General features: G+C 33.7%; 3 protein-coding genes across 9 annotated transcripts; 1 reads left to right on the top strand and 2 right to left on the bottom strand.

Moving 5' to 3' along the window:
* Nucleotides 1-5,351: 5,351 nt before the first annotated feature.
* On the bottom strand, nt 5,352-8,354 carry LOC135652558 (monoterpene synthase TPS4, chloroplastic-like). Its single transcript, XM_065173571.1, has 7 exons — nt 8,099-8,354; nt 7,230-7,497; nt 6,777-7,149; nt 6,494-6,712; nt 6,277-6,415; nt 5,954-6,202; nt 5,352-5,858 (listed from the first exon to the last, which is right to left on the bottom strand). The coding sequence occupies exons 1-7, from the start codon at nt 8,270-8,272 to the stop codon at nt 5,508-5,510; spliced, it is 1,773 nt and encodes a 590-aa protein (XP_065029643.1). The 5' UTR covers nt 8,273-8,354; the 3' UTR covers nt 5,352-5,507.
* A 3,121-nt stretch (nt 8,355-11,475) lies between these two features.
* On the top strand, nt 11,476-15,258 carry LOC103971808 (organelle RRM domain-containing protein 2, mitochondrial). The gene is made up of 4 exons (XM_009385935.3): nt 11,476-11,736; nt 14,168-14,236; nt 14,310-14,416; nt 14,932-15,258. Exons 1-4 carry the CDS (start codon nt 11,547-11,549, stop codon nt 15,058-15,060), a joined length of 495 nt encoding a protein of 164 aa, XP_009384210.2. The 5' UTR covers nt 11,476-11,546; the 3' UTR covers nt 15,061-15,258.
* A 7,011-nt stretch (nt 15,259-22,269) lies between these two features.
* On the bottom strand, nt 22,270-25,524 carry LOC135652676 (cytochrome b-c1 complex subunit 6-1, mitochondrial-like). 7 transcript variants are annotated; one of them, XM_065173808.1, is made up of 6 exons: nt 25,364-25,487; nt 25,126-25,237; nt 24,903-24,937; nt 24,461-24,545; nt 22,490-22,579; nt 22,270-22,404 (listed from the first exon to the last, which is right to left on the bottom strand). In XM_065173808.1, coding segments are annotated over exons 3-6 (210 nt in total). In that variant the 5' UTR covers nt 24,905-24,937; nt 25,126-25,237; nt 25,364-25,487; the 3' UTR covers nt 22,270-22,371. The 7 variants fall into 7 exon arrangements, with proteins under 7 accessions (XP_065029880.1, XP_065029881.1, XP_065029879.1 ...); XM_065173809.1 differs by lacking the exon at nt 25,126-25,237 and having other exon boundaries at nt 25,432-25,524; XM_065173807.1 differs by having other exon boundaries at nt 25,195-25,518.
* Between the last annotated feature and the right edge of the window lie 836 nt (nt 25,525-26,360).

Here is a 26,360-nt window from a genome sequence, read left to right as displayed (position 1 = left end):
ACCTATCTAATCATCGTGTACATATAGTCCCTCATTCATCTTATATTCTAGAGACAATATACCGGTCATGGTGTTGTCAGACCCATATGGTTTTTACTCGAGTCTCACTCTAATCGGATTCTCTCGGAGATCTCTTTCTCTCTCAGTCCAAAAGACCTTAACCAGAGATTTATTTGAGCAAAAATACATGAGATATTCCTCTCATAATATCAAGAGTGAATGATTCTCTATAGACACTCAATAGCCCTCATAAGATTGACTGTCACTCTGATGACCAGTTGTGGTAGATATGAAACTTTCAAACCTATAAGTCCACTATCAAAGAGTATAGTACTTATACAAAATATTTTTGGTGTCTCAAGTCTAAGGATCAAGTACATCACTGAAACAACAGAATTGTTATCTTATAATGAAGTATCATTAACCATCTAACATTCCATGAGTGGATCAATCAGTGAACTCATTCTCCAATAAGCACTTGAACTATAACCCTAGTGTCCCCACATGAGCAACTATAAGACCAGTTGCCCCCATCATATGGTCGAGTATACAACACACCAATCTATCCGGTTATCTCGATAACCCTCTTGAGTGACCTATGACCATGATTATTTATGATATATGTTTAAAGGTGAATCGGTCGCATTATCGTGATCTTATCACGATCCGATTCTCATTGTACATCTCCCTTTACACATAAGTTTTACACACCAATCTTTGCATGATGATGAAACCTTATTTTCTACGAAAAATTTTGGGATTTTATTTTATATTATTACGCTACACGTGTGATATCGTCCAAAATTTCTCTATAATGGTATCAAAGTCGAGTTGTTCATACAAAAGATTGATTTTTTTAACTGTGTGTTACGTTCAATCGCGTTCAATTATTTTTATGCATACAAAAATTATGATTTAATTAATAAATATATTTTAAAAAATTAAGATATTTAATTCTAATTTAATTTAAAACTATAAATTAAAATTAATTTTGTTATAAACAAACTCAATTATGGGTCGCTAACTTAGTTTCCATTTATTAATGGACATTTTCCCTTTTTTCACCTTCAGGTTTTTGAAACCCCATTCAGTTGTCGTCTACCATGTGTCATGGTTAATTCAATCCAAATTTTATCAAGGTCTTAATATACTTAATTAAGGATTTGATTACAAATCGATTTAATGTCGAGTCTAGTTATAAAAACATAATTTTATCATATAAAATTAGATTATATTATTATTTTTAAATAATAAGATAATACAATTCACTTTTGTTAAGAAAAATTATGATTTAGTCTATGAATATATTTTTAAGAAAAATTTTAAGATGTTTAATCATGATTTAATTAAAAATTATAACTAAAAAATTAAAATTCGTTATAAACAAGCTCGATTATGGCCTTTTCCTTTCTTCACCTCCAAGTTTTCTAAGCCCTACTTAGTTTCAATCCACTTTGTGTTGTGATTAATTCAATCCAAATTCTACCAAGTCCTAATGATGAAAAATTTTGTCATTAAAATTAGAATATATTTTTTAAAAATAACGAGATAATAAAGTTCACTTTTGTTAAGAAAAATTATGATTTAGTCAATAAATATATTTTTTAGAAAAAAAATTAAGATGTTTAATCTTGATTAAAATTAAAAACTACAAATTTAAATTGATTTTTTTACAAACAAACTCGATTACGAGTCGAGAGTAAACGATCCAATTAGCAATCGGATCAAGAGCTGATCAACCCAGTTTCGATCCGTTAACAAGCCCTTCCCCTTTCTTCAATTTGAATTTTTCTAAGCAGACGACTAACTCTTGTCCAATTTATGTCATGATCGATTTGATCTAAATTCTTATGATTACAAACTGATTTAATGTTGAGTCTGATTATAAAAACATCAATGATAGATAATTTTTTTATGTAAAATTAGATTATATATATATATTTTAAATAATGAGATAATACAATTCGCTTTTGTTAAGAAAATATATGATTTAGTCAATAAATATATTTTTAAAAAATTTAAGATGTTTAATCTTGATTTAATTAAAAACTATAAATAAAAATTGAATTTGCTACAAATAAACTTTATTATGAGTCGAAAGCAAATGATCTAATTGGTAATCGGATCATAAGCCGATCGACTCAGTTCCGATCCATTAACTAGCCATTTTCCGTTTTTCACCTCCTCTTTTCTTGTCCTCTTTTAAGTCATGATTAATTTGATCCAAATTTTATGGAGGCCCTAATGTAATAAATTAAGGATTTGATCATAAATATATTCAAGTTTTAATTTCTAAAACTTGTAATTAATTATATTAAACTTTTTGACTAAATCTATTTGAAATAAAAATTATATATGATCCTCGCTTTCCCTCCAACCCCAAAAGGAAAAAAAGTATACTAGACTCATATTTATCATTTGACACTTATTTATTATATATTTTTTAAATTCTATCATATAAAAGTTAGATAAACTCATATATATATCTTTCATAAAGAGTATGTTCATTTTTATTCCTTTTAAATATATTTTAATAAAAATAATAGTTAATTTTATTGTATCATGTACTTTGAGCTTGTTTAAACCCATAAAAAACTTTTTTTTAACTTATACACATTTTATTCATATCCTTTAACTAAAAATATTTTCAGTTCGAATGATAAAAATTTCTTCTTAGAAATCTTCATTTAAAAATATAGATTTCAAAATTGACAAACAGATCAATTCAAATATGTAGCAAAAGCTAAGAAATTAAATCTATCAACTAAAGAAAAAGTATCATCATACTTAATGCATATTATTATAAATATCTTTTTACTAGAGCCACGTGCTTTTGAATACTTCTAGCTTCATTATACTTTATTTTGAACACATATTTTAATTCAATAACTTTCTTTTATTTTGGCTGACAATAAGTTTGTTGGAGTAGGATCTATTACTTGATTCTGTAGAGTATATAGTTCTATGAAAATCTGAATTTGATTTTCACCTTTATCATTCTCCTAATTCAAACTTGTCATTTGTGATAAACCTTGGATTATAACGAATAACTAATTAAAATATATTTTTTAGATTTTTCATCAAGCTTACGATAATTTTATGAATTTATCTAGGTATAATCAATACAAAACTTCTTAAATGACCTACACTTAGGTTCGTACTATACTAAGCTTTAAAAAGAGTTTGATTCATAATAATTTATATTAGTAAAATATTCAACAAATAAACTATCGTTGCAACTACGTCTACCACAAATTGATTTGAAACATATTTTTCTTTTAAGTAAACTTCTTATCATTTCGATGATAATCTAATTTTTATGTTTAATTATATTATTTTTCTTCAGCATCTGTGGTATTATCAACTCCGTATGAATAAGTTTTTTTTTTTAAAAACTTATTAGGTATGAATTTATCATCATTATTCATCCGAAGTGTTTTTATGCATCCATCCTTTTAACTTTCAATGAGTGCCTTAAAATTTTAAAAATTATCAAATATTTTATATTTCAGTTCTCAAAAATATATCTAGCTCATGTGACTATAATCATTAGTAAATAATAGAAAATATTGACCTTCACTAAATAATTTTATATTAATAGGTCCACATAAATTGATATGAATTAATTCAAAATAATTAGATGCACTCCATGTTTTTTCAATATGAAATGATTTTTTTTATTTTGTTTGTTATAAATACATCCTTCATATATATCAAGTGTATTAATTTTGAATAATTTAAAAATTATTTATTTTTGACCTAATAATCTTAAATCACTAATATTAATATATTTATATCTTTAAATATCATAAATTATACTTTTTTTTATTGTAATAAGAAAATATTTTTAATATTTGAAATATCAAGTAAAAACATCTTGTTTTGAGTCATGCAAACATTTACGGTAATCAAATCAAATCAAACCATCTTCAAATATAACTGAATATCAATCATTTATTAATTACCCAACACTCAATAAGTTATACGATAAATTAGAAATAAAAAAAGATTATCAAGGTGTTTTAACATCTCTTAACTTATTTTCACCTTAATTGTTTCTTTTCTTTTCACTTAGATTTGATTATTATTTTCAAGTCTAATTTTAAACTGATGAGTTTTATAAAAAATCTAAATATTGATATTATGTTTAACATGTGATTAAAATATCTACTATCTAAAAACTAAATATCATTTGATATATCATTAACTTATGAATGAGTCATAAACAATTTACTACTTACTTCAATTTTCTCCAAAGAGCTTGCTTGGTTTTCTCCGAGCTATCCTCATGTGACCAAGCTTTTTATAATAGTAATATTGAATTCCACTTTTATATTTTTTTAATCATATAATTTGATTTTTTTTGTTTATCATGTCTTCTTTATCTTTCATGTCCTCTTCTTACTAATTTTTTTATCTTTTCTTTTGAAGTAGAATACTCTATCTTAACTTTAAATATATTTTTTTTACTTTTCTCAAGTAACCTATTCAACTTTCTTCATGTACTTGTAAGGAACATATTAGTTCATCAAATGAAAAAGTTGATTAATCTTTTGACTCCTTAATTATAGTAAATCAAATTTTGAAGTTAAATTTCTAAAAAACTTTTACAATAATAATATGACCATGAATGTTCACCATAAAATTTTATTTTACTAATAATTTTAGACATTTAAGAAAGAAATTATTCATTATTTTTCATGAACAAAATTTAAAACTCATAATGAAACGTTTGAAGTCTTATTATAATCACATTTAATAAGTCTTAAAATTCATTTTAAAGTATCAATAAAGTTTGTCTTATGCTTATAGCTACGAGAAAATTATCTCATATATAACTTGTTGAATGAAGAATAATACATTTGAGTCAATCTTTCTACTTTTGCGTAACTTGATTTCTTCATTTGGATATATATATTTATTCTTTATTAAATTTCAAAAATTTTGAGACGTAAAGTTATTATTTTAATACTCCAAAATTCATATCTCAGATGATTAGAATAAAAGGTTGAGACATGAAATTATGTTGGGATGAACTCTAATATCCAAATTAGACTCAACTCTAATATCATAAATGTTAGGATGAAAGAATAAGTAAATGCTAAAAATAAAATAATACGATATAATTAAAAAATAACATTAAATAACCAAAATATCAGGGATGGAGAAGCCATAATTTTTTGTTCAAATTAAATTTAGCTTTAATATCATAAATGTTGATGATAGAGGAGTAAGAAAATGATAAAAAAAATTAAAATATTATTAAATAAGAGATAAAAAACTAAAAATACTTATAAAATATTTTTAAGTACATACACATTTGCTTCACCAATCATGATACTATTTATAAAACCTAATGATAATTATCTCATCACCTCATGTTACACATAATTAAAGTTACATACAGAAACTATACCATAACAATAACTTATTACATCATAAATCACTTGCCTAAAACTATCTAAAATATGATATCTAAGATAACACCAATTCTCAACAACTCTTTCTCATTCATGGACCGTGAACTCTGAGGTCCTACCAACACGAGCTTCCTCTGAGATGTGGTTGTCTTCAGGAATGGGCTCCATGAGAAGCGAGTGGATGTGCTGGTCGACGCTGGGGAGCCGGCCGTCGTCCCCGTGTTGGTACATGGCCTGTGCGGCTCTAGCAAGGTTTAAGGCCGCGTCGACGGTGGAGCGCGGCAACGAGGTGGCGGCGAAAGCCTCGCCGTTGAGGTCCAACCACGAGCTGTGTATGAGGCTTCTGACGTGAAGCCTCGATTCCGCCTCCGAAGCGCCGTCGCCTTCCTTCATGTAGCAGTCGATGCTGGACGCCACGTCCCCTCTTTCCTGCTCCACCTGCAAAGAGAAGATGCAGATTAGAAGAACAAAGTGCAGTAGCATAAGAGAGGAATTAAGCTACTTTAGGGAATCAGCAGCACGAAAATTCTTACCTTGGCTGTTCCCAGATCATCCCATAGTCTCAGAATTCTTCCAGCACTGGTGAACAGCTTTGGGCAGGAGTTGACCACATCCGAACTCTGCTTGTTGACTCCGCTTCCTATCAGATAAAAAGCATGCACAAATGCCATGTACGTCCCTGCTGTAGAGACCCCATTCCCCACGTACTCCTCCATCTCCGGCACCACTCCGCCACTGAACCACCGCGCTTCCACGAGAAAGCCCTCGCACAAGTCCACCCACTGCAAAAAATCAAACACATCGTAAGACCCTCCTTGCCTGCACCACAATGGCGAGAGATTAAGACGAGCAGTACCGTCTTCCTCAGCTCCCGGATGATGCACCTGCCGTGCTCTTTGAGGACCCTGTAACCGATCTCGTTGGTGGTGTTGTACAGCGCCATGTAGCATATCTTCATGTACTCCGGCAGATCCTCCATCGCCTCGACTCCCCATCTGAGACAGGAGAAACTACTTCTTAGGATAAGAAGCTGTCATCATGATGAGTTCAGTGCCTGTGTGGCGGCGTACGACCTACGAACAGCGTCCGTGAAGAGAATGAGCTCATCCAGTGATCCTTGGATGTCGTATACGTCGTCGATGACGAGCAAGATCGCGATCGTCTTCGCTATCTCGATCCGGCACTGCGAGAACCGTGGCTCCGGGAACAGGCCCACCGTCCACAGGAAGCATTCCAGCGGCCGATCTCGCGCGAAGCTGAGCTTCTCTGCGAGACCCAACTCCTTCCACCAGCTGAAACACAGAAAGGTATTCATGCAACGATCACTCGTTTATAGGCATCAAAGAAGCAACTTACCTTCTTAGAACTGCAATCTCGATCCGGAGCTGTGACTGCACCAGATTGAAATCTAGGGTTGCGAGCTGCAACACATCCGAAATCCTACCGCTTTCTTGCGCATACTTGCCGATGTAACTCCTGGCTTCGGATCGCACCATCCTCCTTTGCCTGGGGAATTCCAAGGCCAGGTTAACTTCTCTAGCTCTAACAGGGCGCAAATTGAGCATTGATCTCCGAAGGTGTTCCTCGCTGAAACCCATGGCTTGCGATAGCACCTCTTCATCTCTCACACCCAGGTAAGACGCTTCATGCAGGCTCAGAAGACCTGCTAAGTCTTTGCTCAGAGACTCCTTGAAGTGGCCTTTCCTATCCATGAACTTGTGGAAGACAACTGTTGATGGAAGCAAAGGCATCATGAACACGAAACAAGTGCATTAATGTTCGAAGAAACAAGAAGAGATTACTAATTACCGGTATCCACGTTGTAGCCTCTTTGCCTGAGTAATCTAAATCGGAGGGCAGTGCTAAAGAGATCATCTTCATCACCTTGTGCAGCACTGGGGTTTCGATCCAGGATTAGCTCGAGTTCATCCTCAAACTGATGGCTGATTCCCAGGCGTTGGATCGTGTCGACTAGTACCATGGAGCGCGTCGAGTGGATGTCAGTTCTTAATGTAAATCCTACACGTATCTTCAGTTCTTCGATCTTTCCAGCAGAGTAATCAGCTTCTGAATGAACCTATCAGAAACCAAAAGAAAAAAGGTGCAGATTTAAGGTCAATTTAGCTCTGTTTAGCTGAATCACAAACTATATAAATATGTTAATTGGGCATAAAGTATCAGCATAAACAATTTAGGCATTTAGCAAATCAAAAGAAATTGAATCACACAAGTCTTTCTTTATATTCCATCAAGATAGATACTATTTAACAGAACACTTTTCTAGCTAAGAAAGAGTATTTAGCAGAGATCAGCTTTCTTGTTTTAAAATGGACATTTATCTGAATTTTGATAGAATTTTAGCAATGAGAATCACTTGCAATAAAACTTGACGGATGTTAACTTTTGGTTATAGATACTTTTTCTTCCCTAAAGATCTAATTTTGTCACACTGCTGCAAAACGAAAGACTGTTGTGCTTTTGATTACTTTCTGCTCTAATTTTGTTATTAAGTCGTTTAAATCCCATGACATGTGAAACAATTCTATTTGCTGAAATATTCAAAGCAATTTAGAATCATTTGTCCATTTGACAACATAGGATGCTCTAAAGCTGCATAATGAATGTATCACCATATACAGAGAGGAAAGACAACTACTGATTGTTCTGATATCAGATACCTGATGATCTTGGAGTGAGGAGGGAGATGCAAAGCAGCCATGGAGGCTCTTAAAGGGGTGTGAGTTAGCAGTAAGATGACATGCCGAAATGTGTCTCCTCCATCTACAGGCCTTCCCTTTGACAGAATGCACAGGTGATGAAGCAGCTGCACAAGAAAAGCTCATTCCAGCCATGTCTAAAGCAGATGTGGAAAGCTGCTCACAATGCTTCCATCCCCAAGGGGTTGGGGTGAGGATTTATAATGGTGGCAGCAGCCTCATGAAGACTTTTGGCCAAGCACTATTCTAGTGGTGATACTAAATGCTTGGTCTTGTCAAACAAAATGCTTATATTTTTGAATGCATTAGATGTCAATTTTGTTTACGATGTGAATCTAAAGTGTTTTATAATACTATGAACTTAAAAATCCATTGGATCAGGAAAAATTATGCATATGAATCTTCACTTTCAGCAAGATTGCCATAAGTAGGACTATTGCCAAAGAGAGGAACACAAATGTTGGCCAGTAAACCTGTCAAGATTAATAGCAGCAAAAATCTCAAAATGATCTAATAAAGATCTTGTTTGACTTAAAGTTCCTGACAATCATCTTAAGAAGAGACTTTTAGGAGGATCAGATTCATAGTTGTTCCTTCTCCATTATCTAATCAAAATACTTATTTCCATGTTGTGATTTAGTGATATATAGGGGAAAAAACAATGAGTTTGATCTTGTGATCTATAGTATCCATGCTTAGAGAATCCAATGATCTCCATAGAATTGACAGTCTACGACAAGACGGCTAGGAATGGGAAGACCGCTGACCGCAAATAATGATATATATGACTGGCACAACCTAATAATTATGAGTTGGACTCAGCATACAATTCTTGACCACTCAAATTACAAAGTCCTATTTGATCAGTCATATCAGCAGGCTCATATCTGAATTCATATTATTGTTAAGATCACAATAGTTGACCTTTTCTACTATAATTTTTTTTTGCTGACAATATAAATAAACTTTATGCCAGCTTAAGCAATAATGTCAAATAGGCCTTTCAAATGAAATGTGACACTTTGACTTCTCTTCACTGCTTTTACCTCTAGAAAAACGAAATGTATGTAAATCTTTGACCATGTTGACTCATGACCACCAAATATCTTGTACTGCAAGAATATGAAGTCATCGGTTAAACTTGGGAGGTCAGTCATTTACCAGCAATGGATATGGCTGCTAACTTCATCTGAACTGCAAGAAAAAGAGGAAAATGGTGGGAGAGATGTTCAATAATTTGAAAAGTCAAAGTATAATCGAATACAGTGAAATAAGGATGGCTGGTGTTGCAGCAAAGTGTCGCATGTCAACAAGATGCTTCGAAGCCGTGGTGGAGACAAGCATGGCGGCTAAGAACAGGTCATATGCTAGCAGTGTACCGAAGGGAACTGGCTGGAAGATCGAGAGAGAAAGAAGCAATGGATAGAGTCTTAGGACTTAGCCGCCGTGGAATATGAAGTGAGCTACGGTAGGAGATGACACAAATGTTGACATGAAAGCTCAAGATGTGTTTTTGGGACAGAAACTATGTATTGATCCAAAGAGTCACGACACAGAATTAATTGTTCTGCCTACCAAAATTGCTTAGATTGAGCTCCATTTGACTAAGGGAAAGCGACCCCATTCAAGAAGACAAGCGACTGACGAAGAGTCAACCTTTAGGCGTAACAAGGATAATTTGTGCCATAGTATAACAATGAACAATGACGAAAAATATGACATCATGATGATGATGATGATGATTATTATTATTATTATTATTATTATTGTTCTTTATTGTCATCGTTCATTGTCCCTTAGCTTATGTTTCAACTATGCTTGTTAATCTCTTGATGCTAAGAAAAAGAATAAGAGTAAAAGGAAAACAAGGTGAAAGAGAAATATGATATTTATATATATTTACAAAAAGATAGTTTTGAAATATTAATTTTTCAAAAGAATAATATTATTTATAATCTTATTATTATTATTTATAATTTTTAATATTTATAAACTATTCCTTCATAGAAAGTCCAAAATACCCCCTATTCTTCCTCATCCTCTTCTTCGATCAACTCATAGCTTCAAGTAAAAAGAAACATCAGATTGGTTGGCCAAAAAATCTCAAGGATAACTCGAACACCTTTGGGACGTGAAGGAAAGCATAGGCCAACCTTTTATCTCTGATATGAAATAAAATCGCTGTTGGGGTTCTTCTCCACCATTACTCATCTCTCTTATTTAAGGGGGTTCTTCTCTACCATTACTCGTTAAGCCAAATGCAAAAGCAAAAAAGAGTTGCATCTAATAAGGGGTAAGTTTTCTTATCTTTCTTAATTTATTTTATTTTTTCAAGTGTTTAAAATTTTATTCTTAGATTAAAATATATTATAATTATTTATGTTATGTACAGTTTTCTAAAATGTTTATCTTACCTGCACGATACTAGTTATAATACTTATTTTTTATTATATTTATATAATAATTTAAATATTATTTATTTCTCTTATATAATTTTATTTTTTAATATATTATTATTTATTATGTATTAATAATAATTAGATGTTTTAATTATAATTTTATGATTTTATAATTTAAAATTAAAATAATTAATTAGGATTTGGATTGAAATCAACTTGGGCCCTCATCCAACAAGTTAAGCCCATCTAACAAGTTAGTTAGGCCCTAGTCTAACTTGACCCAGCCCAATATGCATAACCTATGATGCATGCGCACTCATAGGTTATTATAAAGCTTATTCTATTGCATGTACTTTATTTAATTAGGACTTAAATATTGATTGAATCAATTCAGATTTGATCAATTTAGATCGTGATTCTGAATCGATTTAACTTATTTAAGTTCATTTAATCTAAATTAAATCTAATCTAATCTAGGATGATTATTAAATAAGTATTAGGGATTGATTCAATTATGTTCTAATTAAATTAAGTTCAATTAGATCTCGATTAAATTAAATTTAAATCAATTAAAAGTTAATTGATATTATTTAATATGAATTATATTTAAAAGATAAATTAAAATATTTAATATATTATTTCATTCCAATATAAATATTTATTCGCAAGCCATCAGCCATCTCGAAGAGACGATCTCCATCGTCGACCTCGGAACGGAGGCTGAGAGGACGCAAGGGTTCCGTTGGTTATGGAGGGAAAAAATTGATAATATATGAGTTGTAAATAATAAAATAATATTTTTATTTTTAAAGATTATCAATAACAAAGGGTTGTCAAAATATGATTATAAACGGTAAAAAAAAGGAGGTTATAAAGAGTAATTTTCTCTGTCTAAACACAGCGACGAGGGTATTTTAGGCATTTGACGTCGAAAACATTTGGAAGTTTCTCGCGTGTAGCGCCGAGGCGGTTCGAGAACATTCACAGAGACGAACGAGAGAGCGAGAGAGATGGCGGCGGCGAGGGCGGGACTCCGGCGGTTCTTTTCCATCTCCGCCATCTCTCCTCCGCCTCTCGCCGCCGCAGCCCCGGCATCGGAGTCGGAATTTCGGCGGCTTTTCTCCATCTCCGCCTTCTCTCCTCCGCTTCCAGCGGCTGCCCGCCCGGCGGCGGAGCCGTCCACCAATCTCTTCGTCTCAGGCAAGACTCCGTGTCATTTTATATCGCCTTTTCTACCCTTATTGTTCATTTTGGTTCTAGAATTGGATACAAGATCTGGAAGGGTCTCATCCTGCTCTTGTCCTCTGCTTAGAAGATCAGTTTTCTTGGTTGTGATCATGATCTTTTATTTGACTAATTACAGATTATTCATGTAGTTAGATCTCCTAAGTATCTCATTCCTTAAACTTAAAAAATTTATATTGAAATCGGTTATGAAAATTAAATATTTAACTTCATTTATCTTAAAGTTGAAACACGAAAAAAATGATAAAAAGATCATTTTAATATTTCAGTTGGTGGTGGTGACACTGTTGAGATCACGAGTGGTTGTTGTGAATGAGTAGAACGACGACGAGAGGTGAGGGTCGCTCTGCATCTGTATCGATGGTATTTTCATCACTTGACAACTATGTCGATGCTGACGTAGTTGTAGAGGGACGAAAGGGCTGCTGTAGATGAGAAGAGCGACGATGAGAGGTGAGGGCTGCTTTGCATCTGTGTTCGCGTCAACGTCGATGCAATTGTCGAGGGGCCCTCACCTCTTGTCGCCGTTCTCCTCATCCACAACAGTGCCATCGTCCGCTACCACTGATGTCGTTCATCACTACCAATTGAAACATTAAAATTATCTTTTTGCTTTTTGCTTTCGTCGGTAAAACCGACGATGTTAGGGTAAATAGAATTAGATGTTTTATTTTCATAACTATAGGGATTTCAATGTAAGCTTTTTAAGTATAGGGATCAGGATGTCAATGAGATCTAATTACAGAGGGTAATATGTAATTAGCCCTCTTTTATTTCTTGGACATCTCCACAAATTTAGGAAAAAAAAACTCTTTTTTTGAGATGTTTGATTTGGGCTAGTAGCAGTTTTGGATCTTTTCAGCTGTTCTTGTTCTTAAGGTTGCTTATACTTGAAAATATCATGACTTTTGTATTCGAAGCTACCATGTGAGTTAAATTATGCATTAGAAGTCTTCTGCAGAAACAATGCTGCAGGTTCCTTGTTAGTGGTTATCTCGTTGTCATATGCCCTCAAGTTCTCTTACATGTAAGAGATGATAGGTTCTTCGTGCACAATCTATATGCATGGTAGATGTTTGGCAATTTTGGTTTGTTCGAACGAGGCACCTTATAATGAAATGATTGGTTTGGGTGTAGTCACTGGCATGGACTATAAGACCATCTTCTGATTCTTCGTCTGTGAAGTAGAAGAAAATTGCTGGAACTTTTAAACAACACAAAGTAGTATATCTCGGGAACTAGTTGCACCCTCTACAGTTCTTATCATATGTGTTTATATTTATTTATTTTTAATCTTAAACATTGGTTTGATGGTGATAAACCAGAACCACTTATCAAAGTGAGAACCATATCTGATATATCTGATATATCTGAAAGTGTCACTTTGACGGATTATCCCGAGATCTTGGCTTAAATTTCTCTTTTGTCATTTACCCTTGCATGAAGGAAAAAAAAAGAAGAAAAGAGATGTGCTGACATTGATTGTAGTCTAAGTGAGTTCTTTTAGAATTAGCAATATTGGGAAACTCAGAACCAAAAGGGGTAACAGATTATTGCAATATATTTCGAAGGAAACTTATTGCTGCAATGTTCTTTTTTTCTTTTTATTAATGAGTTATGTTTGTGTTAGTGTGTGATAATTTTTGGGTCTCTGTGTGTGCTGTATTGTCTTTTTCCTGTCTTTCATATTAACAAGATGCTAGCTGAATAGATATATAAGAAGATTTTTAGTCCATTTTTTGTACACAAATTAGCTCTTTGACTTAATAATCGACTCAAGGCAGGCCAGTTGGATCTTATGGTTGGCACTTAGCCATTAAGTCTGAACTATTTTCTTAATTTGTTGATCATGCAACAGACTTAATTTTATGTTGCATGAGTTTGCTTCTGTTGTGTCCTGACTTGTAATTACTCCATGTAAGATAATTTGAGATATAATTTTGTGTATGCCAACATAAGTCAGAAGACAGATCTGTTGTCAGATTGAGGCCTTCTGACCAATATGGACTAGTGTTGCATTATTTATTATAGATGGAACCTTCCCAGAGAGCCATCTATTTGCTAAGAAATGATAAATTATAAGAACAGATAATCAAGCAAATTGATGATCATAATAGGATTGCTACCTGTTGGAGTTGGTGTCAACAGAGTCATCTTGGATTGTTATGGCGCCAGTAAGACTGGCCAACCTTTCTTGGTTCCTAGACAAGTCAATGTTAACACTGATTCTCTTTCACAAATCAAACAGATTACAGTCGATGTGCAGATGTGCAGATCTTAAAAGTCTTCTCTTTTCTGTAGTTTTTGTTTTTCTTTAACATTGTTAGTGTAATGTCAGTTTTTTTTCAATTTGTGTTCTCCTTTATTAGAGCAAAGTGGTTTGCAGGACTGAATAAGGGAACTACATCTGAGGGACTGTGGGAAGCTTTCTCAAAATTTGGGCAAGTAGTCCATGGTATCTTATTGTCTTGAGAAAAGTTTTCTTTATTAGATCATATCCATAGATGCTAATAGCATCTTATATACAGCTAGGGTTGTGACGGACCGTGTGTCTGGATATTCCAAAGGGTTCGGTTTTGTTAGATATGCCACACTGGAAGAAGCAGAAGCTGGAATAAAAGGCATGGATGGCAAGGTGAGTCATAACTCAAATTTTATATATTCTCTGTGAATCTTTATATTTTGTGCTGTGAATATTCACATCAAGAATTTTAGTCGGTTGGATTTTATAATTGCAGATCATTATATCAAGTTGATATTTTACGTTATGAATGGGAATTCTACATAGAAGGGTCTCATTTAAAACCATCCATTCTATCATAGCTTTCTTTCAGTTCCTCATTTGACCGTGTCCAACTCTATGTATTCCTCTATCCATACATAAATGGCATATCAGTTGCATGATAATTAGAAAATAAATATTATAAATTTGATTTGATCAGAACAAACGGATGGCTGAGACCAGAAGTTATCAAGAGGTTCCATGGGCAGATGGGACCATTATAGTACTCTGCATAGAATTTTCATTTCTTTTTTTTATTGACTGCACTGTTCATCGACGGTGGCTAATTTTCGAGTGGATCTTTTAGTTTTTCTTTTTTTGGAATATCGGTCTTCATCCTCTCTCACATTTCTTCCTTTTGAATGCAGTTTCTAGATGGATGGGTTATTTTTGCAGAGTATGCAAGGCCCAGACCACCCCCACCAGGACAAACACAGCTTCAGACAGCAGCAGCACCACCTCCTCAGGCAATGGAGCCTCCTGCCGGCCACCAGTAGATCTTGAAAACGTTCTTACTACATATCTGAGACATTTTTGTTTACCCTTATTGTACATTTCTTGTTTTAATTGGAGGATAACAAGAGGACCACATGGACTCAGTATTAGAGGTAAAAGATGGACACTTATTTACATGAATTGATCATAATTTGTCATTTATCTTGTGCTTCAAGTTTTATTGTTGCAATTGTTCTTCACTGCTGGTCTCAATTTGCTTTTGATTTTGATGTTACTTAATCGGTTGAGAAGCCCTTTTTTCTACAAGTCATGGAGTATGTTAACAGCAGCAGATGAAATGATTATATAATGATATGAATTTAAGGAATTAGAATTTATTTCCTACGTGTTTCACCTGAAGTTTCCATATATGCAATTCTTTCATAATATAGGTATAATTTTTTCCTTAATATAAATTAATTATTATAAATAATATATTATTTTATTATTAATTTTTTATGTGTATTATAATTAAGAAAATGATTAAATTTGATTTTCTGAATCATGTGGATAAATTAAAAATTTTACTAATTAATTAGATTATTAATTGATTTATTTCCTAATAAATGATGTTTGATTTATTTCTTAATAAGTGGTGTTTTTTAGAAAGTACATAGTATACGTGTGAATCATAATAAATAAATATTATATTTAATCTTTGGGTGTGTAAGTAAAATAAAAAGAAAATTAAAAAGTTTAAATTAAATTTTAATATTGATTTAATTATTTAATTTTTTATTTTTTGATTAATATAATAATTTTAATTTATTTAATTAGATATATTTATGTTTCAAGAATTATGTGTGAATTTATATGATGTAATTAGTTTTAAATTTAAGATCGTGAATTTAAAATTTTTAATTCATGGATTTGAGTTATTTTTTAATAATTTAAAATATTAAAATCTAATTTGATTAGAGGAGTTTAATCGGGGTTTAACTTGAGTCAAGTCAATATGTTAGACCAGATCAACTTAGCCCATGTGGTTATGTACAACCCAGCTCATGTAGCTAGGTATAGCTCAGCCCATGTGATTAGGCATGACCCAACCTCATGTAACCATATAGGAGGTAGCCCATGTGGCAATGTACAACCTAACCTATGTGATCAAGTACGATTTTGTCCATACGGCAATGTACGTCCTAACCTATGTGACAAAGTACGATCCAATCGACATGGCCATGATTCAACCCATGTGGCTAGGTACTATCCAATCCATATGACCATATATGACTTAGCCCATATGGTAAGATACGACTCAACTATGCGGCTTTATGCAGCCAGGTATGATCCAATCCATGTGGTCAAACATAACCCCAACTCATGTGTCTAGGCATGACACAACCCCAACTTAGCCTAGTCTATGAAGTTAAGCCTACTAGTTATGCGATTGGCATTAGATATATGATCACTCCTCTATTTAGTTTGTTGTATCTTAACTCAACATAATGCTGGAAAATCTGGAGCGACATCACATGCGCAATGGAAGAATAGAAAATAAAAATCTCAGAATTTTTCGTAGAAAAAAAGGTTTTATCGTCATAGAAAGATTAGTGCGCAAAAACCTACAAAACCAAAAAACTGCCCATACAAGAAAGATTGTGTTACATATGAAGATCGTATATCCTTGAATTCCTACGGATATGTGGGAGAGGATGAATGAGGTCAATTGTCCTCCTTGTTTAATCTCGGATTTTGATGATGACATCAATTAGTGAATTAATGATCTAATCCATATGTTGAGATAAGTGATCCAGGACTAACTATGATTATGAGAAAGGTAAAGCGATTAAAGAAGAATCGAAATTGGGCGGGAGTCAATGATTAAGCATCGAGCTGGATGAATCGGGAGATACACCGAAGGATCAGACGATGCAGCGAAAGCTCGTTGGAAGATCGGAAGCTTGTTGGAAGATCGGAAGCTTGTTGGAAGATTGGAAGCTTGTTGGAAGATCGATGTGAGTTCAACGAAAGATTGCCGGAAGTTCGCCGAAAGTCTCATCGGGAGTTCAGATGAACAATTAACATGACAGACAACGAAGATTACTTATGCTTTAATTGTCTATGCCTTTAATTATCATAGTTAGGGGTTCAATCTGAGTTAGGTTTGAGAAAAATCCTACTAACTCAATTATGGGCCAATTGGGCCCAAGACAAGGCTGGGTTGGGCCAGATGGAAGGCTCATTCGGCCACTTGAAGCCTTGCCCCTAGGCGGTGCCACCGCTTGAGGCTCAGCATCCTAGGTGGTCTAGGCGGTGGTACCGTTGACAGTTAATGCTGCCAGACAATGACACAACCAGAGCCCAGTCTCCGATGTTCTATCAGGCGGTAGTACCATCAGACTGGGCGGTGGCACCGCCTAGTGTCAGAGTGTCAAGCAGTGGTACCGTCAGTACCCCGAAAATCCACGAAGAGACACTTTTTGGCTCCAATTCTAAAACATTTGGGGCTTATAAATACCCCACTTCTTTCTATATGAAAGGGTAACAAAAAGAGCAAAAAAGTGTAAAAAAATCTTTAAATGTTGGGGTATAAAAGTGTTGTAAAGTGCTAGTGAGTCCTCATCCTATTTCTTCAGCTTTATAATTATTAGAGAAGAGGTGTAAGGCTTGTAAGGGTTGTCTCCTGAACCCGTAAAAAGGAGAAAGCTTTATAAGAAGGTAGTTGGTCTTCGCCTATTGAAGGAAGACCATTGGTGGACGTCGATGACCTCGATGGAGGAGGAATCAAAAGTGGATGTAGGTCACAACACCTGAACCACTATAAATCTAGTATGTTATTTTCTTACTACCTTCTTTCATTACTTAGTGTCGTAATGAAAGAGAGATGGCTTTTGGTATCATAGTAAGGTTACTCTCAATTTGGTTTAAAACCTAAGAGAGATGGCTTTTGTCGATAATTAAGAGGGTCATTCTATCATACGTCCTCCCATGTCCAATGGAACGAACTACACTTATTGGAAAACTAGAATGAGGATTTTTTTTATTTCTATGGATTTCGAGTTATGGAATATCGTTGAAAACGAATTTCAAAAGTCTTCTCTTTCAAAGAACGATTGGAATGATTTGGAGAAGAATACTTTCTCTTTGAACGCTAAAGCTATGAATGCTTTATTTTATACTTTGGATAAAAATGAATTCAATCGAGTTTCTATTTACGAAATAGCTTATGATATTTGACATACACTTGAAATCACACATGAATGCATGAGTAGAGTTAACGAGTTAAAAATTAATTTTTTAATTCATAGTTATTAATTGTTTCACATGAAACCAAGCAAGACTATTGGAGACATGTACACCCGGTTTACGGATGTCGTTAATGGTCTAAAAGCACTTGGTAAAAGTTTTTCTAATTTTGAACTTGTTAACAAGATATTAAGATCCATTCCAAAGAGTTTGGATCAAGTAACTGCAATTTAAGAAGCCAAGGACTTGAACAACTTTCCACTCGAAGAACTTATCGGGTCTTTGATGACCTACAAAATGACGTGCAATATATATGAAGAACTTGAGAACAACCTTCCAAATAACATGAAGGATTTGACACTTTGAATTCAAGAAGACTACTTGAGAGAAAACTTAGTGATGACGACGACGATGATGATGACTTGGCACTTCTAATAATTTTTTTTTAAACATTCATAAAAAGGAATAAAACTAAACAAGATATTAAAAATAAAAATAAACTTAAAAAAGATCAAATAATTTGCTATGAATGTAAGAAGCCAGGGCATTTCAAAAATGGATGTCCCTAAGTGAAGAAGAAGCAACTAAAGAAAAAAAAGGCGCTAAAAGCTACTTGGGACAATTCGAGCGCATCCGAAGACGAGGAGCTAACCAATAAAGAAGTCACAAATTATGCTCTAATAACACTCACTGACAAGGGATGTGACCTAAACGAATCTTATTTATCTTATGATGAATTACTTAATGCTTTTAATGATTTATTTGATGATTTTAATTTAGTTATAAAAAAGAACAAGTTATTAAAAAAGGATTATGATTCTCTTTCTAGTAAATTTAGAACAATTAAAAAGTGAGCATGATAAGTGTATGTTAACTCCTTGTACTCAATGTGTAGAATTAGAATCTTTTAAAAAAAAAAATTTATTAATACAAGAAACATTAGAAACATTTAAAATAGTTAACAAATCTTTAAACATGATCATTGCTAATAAGGGTCATGTTCATAGAAAGGAAGGAATTGGCTTTGTAGGTAACACTCACTAAAAGCCAATCATCTTTGTTAAAAGGCCCAACTTTACATGTTTTACCCTGAAACAAATGCAACTTTTATTATAAATTTAGACATTGTGCTCGTAAATGTCCACTTAAGAGATATAGTCCACATAAGTTAATATAGGTCCCTAAAGGAATCTTAAATGATTTAATGTAAAATGATAAGTTAGGTAGATATATTTATGAGTAACCCAAGGTTAAATGGGTACGTACCTAAAAGAAAACTTCCTTTCTTGTAGATATGTCTACAATCACAAGTTAAAGAGCAAAAATGATATTTTGATAGTGGATGCTCGACCGAAATTTAAAATACTTCATAAAGCTCTCTAGCCAAAACAATAAAGGAAAGATCATTAGAATTAAAACTATCGGTAACAAAATAATTTTAATTGAATATGTTTTATATTCAATGAAATCATGCTTGATGATTTAATGATGTAATGATTATTTGAAATATGATATTTTGGAATTATGTGTTACATATTTGATCTCGATGATTTTTATAAAATCTTGGTTTTCGATTTTAAATAATGATGCATGTTTTTATTTGGCATAAAAAGGTAAAGGTATGCTTGTATAAAATAAATAACATAAATTGAAACACATAAAAAAGGGAATGCATTATTCTTGAAAATGTCTCTATCCCTAAAATATTATCAAGTTTTCAATGAATCTATTTATGTCATTTTGAATTTGTTAAAAGTGATTTTGATGGTTTGACAATTTAAATTTAAATAAATTTTATTCTAATCATGATCTTGATTTTTTGATATTTGATACTTGAGTTTTTGATAAACCTTTCAATTAAAAATGGTTTATGTAGTGTCTTTCGGTGTTAAATAATGATATAAGATAATTTTTTATAATAAAAAAAGTACATATCATGTCTCACGACTTATAAGACATCTATGATTGTCACTTATTACTTTAGATATGCATATGCAGCACATGTGACTTATCCAAGACTCAAGTGAGTTGGTTTAATTTAAGTCAGCACTATATGATATAGTCCAATTTCCTCTTTCTTTATTTGTTTAAACTCGTTAATTGATTAAATCAAACATGTTTGATCAGTTAAAGTCGGTTTAGGGTGATTCCAAACCACTTTGACCAGTTCAAACATACTCGACCTACTTGAGATTCATCAAATCCAAATTAAACCCGTTTAAGGTGATTCCATATAGGTTTTATAATGATTTGAGGTTAGTTTTGTTAGGTCATAATCGAACTGAGTTTAGTTTAAATCAATTGAACTATTCCAATTAGGGTTTTAGTTAATCGAGAACTATTAAAAGATTAATAGTTCATACCTTTACGATTTGATGAACTTAAAAACTTTATACGAAGATATTATTTAAAAATAATTATTAATTTTTTTAAGTTTATAATAATGATATGATTGTTACCATATAGTACATGTGACTAGACTAGTGGTTTACATTGAAAGTGTAATATGTGAAAGGAGTCATAGGCTCATCATAGTGCAAAGCCACAAATGGACATAGTCTAACAAATCATACATCAAACATGGTCTCTTTTAATATTTGGTCATACTATTTCTTCGATGTATGTGTGAATGAATGGATGAATGTAAATGAATGATCATGGATGTTTATATATCCTTACCGAGGATAGGTATGATGATTTTCTTCGAGGATTAGCGGGCCATCAGATGTAACGACTAGATGGTTCCTCCATCCATTGTTGGGAGGCCGCTTGGGTCGGTGAGGGATATCACTCCATCAGTTGTTGGGAGTACGATATAAATTATCTCTATTCGCTGTTGGGGGAATTCATCTCGTGGAGTATATCTCTTCATTCGTTGTTGGGAAAATACATCATCAAATGTGATGGGTATGATATACGCCTTTCTGGTTGATGTATAACTTTATTTATTAAGTAAAAAATTATCATCGTTTTTTTTATGCATAAATTTTATGATGAATCAATATATTATTTTTTTATTAAATTATTGATATTTGTTTCATGAATATTAAAAATTATTTTTATGATTTTTCTAAGGTTCCTACGAACATGTGTGATTGCTGATATATTTTTATTTTATATTTATTTTTAGAATAATCTATAATTTTGTAATTGATCTAAAGCAAGAAACTTATAATTCTAGGAAAAAGATGTGGTTATTTTCTAGTTAATAGAATATTTATTATTATAAAAATAAAAATTTAAATTTGAAAAAAATATATTTTTATAAATTATGAATAATAAAATGATAATTTATTATATTTTATAAATATAGGATATGACAATACTTTCATATTATAGGCAATGGATGAAATCGGTTTACAACTAAATCTGCAAAATCTTACATCATTCACATTATGCGAAGAGCATGACAGGCATCTAAATATAAATCTTTTGAAGATGCCAACTAATTTAGTTTAAGTAAATTCATAGAAAGCTTCCAAGATTGAATAGCCATATTTTTAGTAAAAAAAAGTTATTGTTTGATCAAATGGTCCTGATATAAAATCTCATCTTCATCATTTCTCGTCTTCATCATTTGTCATTCGTAGATATAAATCTTTTGAAGATGCTGACTATTTTAGTTTAAATAAATTCATAATAAGCTTCCAAGATTGAATACCCATATTTTTAGTAAAAAAATATTATTGTGTGATCAAATGTTGCTGATATAAAATATTCGTCTTCATCATTTGCCATTTGTAGAAAATATGACTCCATTCCTTGTGCAGAAGTTCCCATAGCAAGCTTCAAAAGTTAAAAGTTCAAAGTTTTCAAAGAAAATAAATCAGCCATAAGGACCAAAAACTCACTGAAGTAAATTTAGCACATAGTGGGAACCAAATGAATGCCAGAGTTGATGTGAAGGATCAGAAAAACCTGATGAGGAAAATTTAATGAAGAACAATTTTTTGTTCTATGAAGTAGTATTGTCAAACAGATCTTAGTGCACAGAATGGCTGATCACAAGAACATTATAGCAGTTACTACCAGGCAATTGTTCTTATTACTTTCTTTTGAAAAATTTCCAGAAAGATTAATCTTTACATTCAATGAAAGTTATGGAAATGTAGATTCTTTTCCGATCACTTCAGTTTGTCGAAAAGCTTAAGTGCAACCTGCGGTCGAAAATAAGTTTCAGTTGATGCTCATCTCTTACTCCTTCCTGGAAGAAATGGATGCACAAAAGAGAAGTGTACTTACACACTCATCGATACACTTCCAGTAATCAAAGTATTGCCCAGTACAATGCTTATGCCCAGTTTCATCTCCTTTGATTCTCTTAACGCATGCCTGCATGAGTTTTAGCATGCATGCTGCAGATCGTCAAATAATTTCTTAAAGACAAAGGTAAAGAACAGAAAAATAATCAATCAGGGCATATGATACTTTTGTGAAAATAACTTTAAGAACTAAGTCAGAGTAACAGTAACATGTTCTGTATTTTAACTGTTAATACTTAAATGTACTTATCAAAAACCTATTAACCTATATTTTCTCATTCATGGAAACCAACATGTAGAAGAGACATACCAACCAGGAAGTGATCAGTCTTAGAAAAACAAGATCCAAAACCAAGACTATATTTATAAAATGACCATGGAAAAAGAACCGTCATTGTGCCTAGGACCCACGGGCTTTCAGTCACATGAACAGTCCAATGTGCTCAGAGCGTGCCCTTGATAATTGCATCATTGTGCATGAGATGTGAGGGCACTCAGCCACATGGACAGTTAAATGTGGTCATCAGCGCCTAAGCCATTAACCTAGATCATGCAATGTAACACCCCTGAATATATTATGACTCGGGCCTGATAGGCTAACTGGTCTATCAACTTCGTTTGGTCTAAACCACCGACCAAAATGCTTAAGCTGAAGTTGATAGTAGTACACTCATCAGACTCTTATAAGTCAATCTTAATCCTGCTCACTTTCGATGTGAGACTAATCAGGGGTGTTACAATCACCCCCACTCAAAGGCTTGACGTCCTCGTCAAGCCCCAACATAATCCAGATCAAACCCTAGCATAGTGCATGTGAGGCGTAGCCTAGTGGTGGCTCCACGCCGTGACGAGTCCTCTGACTCCGTCTACGGGTAGCCCTTTCCTACTCGAGCCCCCTCACTATACCCAAATGCTAGGTCGGCTCTGATACCAAATATTATGACTCGGGCCTGATAGGCTAACTGGCCTATCAACTTCGTTTGGTCTAAACCACTGACCAAAATGCTTAAGCTGGAGTTGATAGTAGTACACTCATCAGACTCTTATAAGTCAATCTTAATCCTGCTCACTTTCAATGTGAGACTAATCGGGGGTGTTACATGCAAGACACATTAGCATGACGTGCTCCTATTCGAATCAGAGACTGAAACCCAACTTTTTAAACAAAGAGCCACCAAGAAGCACCAAACGTCAATTGCAAGAAAACAAACCAAGCGTCAACTGAAAGAAAACAGAGCCTCCAGCATATAAGGATAGCTTTGAGCAATTGTTGCTTCGGATTCATCTCTGGTAAACTAACTAAAACAGAATGCTAAAATGGAAAATGACATAGCTGAGGTTATTTGAACCAACATCAATAACATTTAGTAATGTTAATGTAGCAGGACTAATTAAACACAAAAAGGGGAAATACAGAGAACAGACTGTTCAAAAAAAATTAGTGGACTTGTTGGTATCTCGGTGAAGTACTATGACATTTTTGCAAAGTGAAGTGTATCTGATAGATCCCATGACAATAAAGAATAAGAAGTAAATAAAGATATCATTTGCTAGTTATTAAAATTTAAAGTTAAAATACGTTCAAATTACACTAAAGGCTCGAGGAAAGATCTTAAAGCATATCAAACAATAGGTATAGGTCAGAATTTATATTTAAAGTAGATCTCACAAAAGGAATTGCAGTCACAGTTCCAAAATTATCGAAATAGGAACCATAATAGACAAGTACAGAAAAAAGGAGATATAGAAAATAAACTTTTATCAGATTTACTAGAAGCACTTGATCAAAATAACACAAAATCTGGAGTTCATAAAGAGTTCATCAGAACCTCAATTACACAAAAAGTATATTCCAAACTCTCTACCTGGTTCAGTCTCACTAGTTGTGCGTAAAAGATGACAAGCTATGAAGCTTCAGGGAAATGAGACATGATAATGCAATCTTAAATACCTGATATGCACGTAAAGGCCGTACACACTTCGGTTTGCAAGTATCCTCAAGATACTGCTTTGGATCAACTGGTTCCTCATCCGCCCTAAAATTGAAGCAAAAAAGTAATTGTAACATCCGATGCTCCACAAAGAAAAAAAAAAAGGTCTTCTTGGTGGAAAATAACTGTAATAAAACAATTAGTTATTAAGTGGAAGAACAAATTGCCAGCACTAGGAGATAGCATATAGCCCTAGATGCATATTGGATTAGAGAACAACATTGCATTTTTTCGCTTTTTAACATGGTATGTTGACTGTAACTTCTGTTAATCACATAAAATGGCATAAACACGGATAGAAAACCTACGGGTGACAAATAAATTGAGTCATACAATCCAAAAAAAAAAAGGAACAAGATAAAGATCATCAACTGAAATTAATCGGCGCAATGTGGCACTCACATTTTAGTTTGTAGAAACTGATGTATCCGGTGTACCTGCATCAAAAAGACACCGACTTCTATTACAGGTTCCCACTTACTATTCCTCTACAATACGGTTGACAATAGCACCCCAAATAGAACATCTTGCTTTCCGATTGCCGTGATAGAACCAACCAACAACAACATAAAAAGTACAGATCAATCTATTCCAGGAAATCTGAGAAAAAAAAAAGCTCACAAACCCCCAAATCCAGTTTCCATAACCAGAAACACGGATGTTTCACGAAAGATCAGATCTCTATAGCGCGCACCGAATCAAAAGATGTTCAGAAGGGTCCCCGAGGCTTAGTAGCACTTGAATTCGTACTCGTTCGAAGATGGAAGAAAGGAAAACCCAGATGAGAGAAAACAATACCCTAAAAACTAGTCAACAGATTTCAACAAGGAACGGTGAAAGAAGGAAATTATTATTAGATCTACCAAAGCAGCCGCGAAAGATGCGGAAGAAGATGAACTGCCGCAGCAACCAAGTACGAAATCAAGCGGACCTCGATCGAGAAAGAGGAGGCGATGGATTGGGAGGCGGGGAAGGAGACAGCCTTATATATTGGGCCCAATCCGAAGGACACGTTTCTTCTTTTCCCCTGTATGATTGGGAGAACGTATATACAATCAGTAAAGAATAAAAATATTGTGAAAACTTAAAGATTACGAAGTATGTTGATAAAATATTATTTGTTTTTATTATTATATAATCTTAATATTTAGGCTTCCATGAAAAGACAATTATCTATTCGTTCGTTACTCATCCATTTTCTTTTCGTGATCTTAAATATTATTATTATTTTTCCAGACAAATATATTTCTCGAGACAATCATTTCCTCAGAAGATATCATCATTGTAGTCTGCAGAATCGAAATATTTTCTACAGTGCCAGCGAAGTTCTCATGCAAAATAGACTACAAAGTGAGATAGCAAAGGAAGAGAGACCTCATGACATTTATGGGCGACTCACTCAATGTTGGAATCTATTCAGTCTCTCACTGTGAACAAGAACAGGCTCACGGAGACACGGAAACGTACCCCAAAATAAAAGCACCCACAGACGAACTCATCTGAGAACAGTGTGGGCCCCGCTGGCATCCGGTGAAACCTGTCCTCTCGTGTCCGGGTTCGTTTCGCGGGTCGGCGTTTGTCCTTTGAACCCCTCGACCGCTTGAATAGATTTGCCGAACCAACAAACGTAACCGGAGAGTGAACCTGTTAGTATGTATCGTGGGCCCCGGTCTCACTGGGTGATCTCGTCCTCTCGTTTCTGGGCTTCGTTTGTGGGTCGGTTCTCGTGTTTCCAAAACCCCTTGACCGCTGACTTGTCGGGTGTCACCGGGAGGTATGCTTACCGTATACCCCGTATCAGGCTTGTATGGCCATTAAAATGACCGCGAGCACGAAAAGATGCGAGATTATTTGTACAAT

Source organism: Musa acuminata, chromosome BXJ3-11 (assembly GCF_036884655.1).
Source record: "Musa acuminata AAA Group cultivar baxijiao chromosome BXJ3-11, Cavendish_Baxijiao_AAA, whole genome shotgun sequence".
Lineage (NCBI taxonomy): Eukaryota > Viridiplantae > Streptophyta > Magnoliopsida > Zingiberales > Musaceae > Musa > Musa acuminata.
The sequence above is the reverse complement of the archived record's forward strand: the minus strand, read 5'-3'. Positions and strand labels throughout refer to the sequence as shown.

Excerpts from the sequence above, each read along its gene's own strand:
- LOC135652558 (XM_065173571.1), bottom strand. The coding sequence starts at position 8,272 with ATGGCTGGAATGAGCTTTTCTTGTGCAGCTGCTTCATCACCTGTGCAT. Across the intron at positions 6,416-6,493 it reads TTCACGGACGCTGTTCGTAG|ATGGGGAGTCGAGGCGATGG; the intron begins GTCGTACGCCGC and ends CTCCTGTCTCAG. Across the intron at positions 6,203-6,276 it reads TCCGGGAGCTGAGGAAGACG|TGGGTGGACTTGTGCGAGGG; the intron begins GTACTGCTCGTC and ends GATTTTTTGCAG.
- LOC103971808 (XM_009385935.3), top strand. The coding sequence starts at position 11,547 with ATGGCGGCGGCGAGGGCGGGACTCCGGCGGTTCTTTTCCATCTCCGCC. Across the intron at positions 11,737-14,167 it reads CACCAATCTCTTCGTCTCAG|GACTGAATAAGGGAACTACA; the intron begins GCAAGACTCCGT and ends AGTGGTTTGCAG. Across the intron at positions 14,417-14,931 it reads TAAAAGGCATGGATGGCAAG|TTTCTAGATGGATGGGTTAT; the intron begins GTGAGTCATAAC and ends TTTTGAATGCAG.
- LOC135652676 (XM_065173803.1), bottom strand. The coding sequence starts at position 24,943 with ATGCAGGTACACCGGATACATCAGTTTCTACAAACTAAAAT. Across the intron at positions 22,580-24,460 it reads GGCCTTTACGTGCATATCAG|GCATGCGTTAAGAGAATCAA; the intron begins GTATTTAAGATT and ends AAACTCATGCAG. Across the intron at positions 22,405-22,489 it reads GGAAGTGTATCGATGAGTGT|GTTGCACTTAAGCTTTTCGA; the intron begins GTAAGTACACTT and ends TTTCGACCGCAG.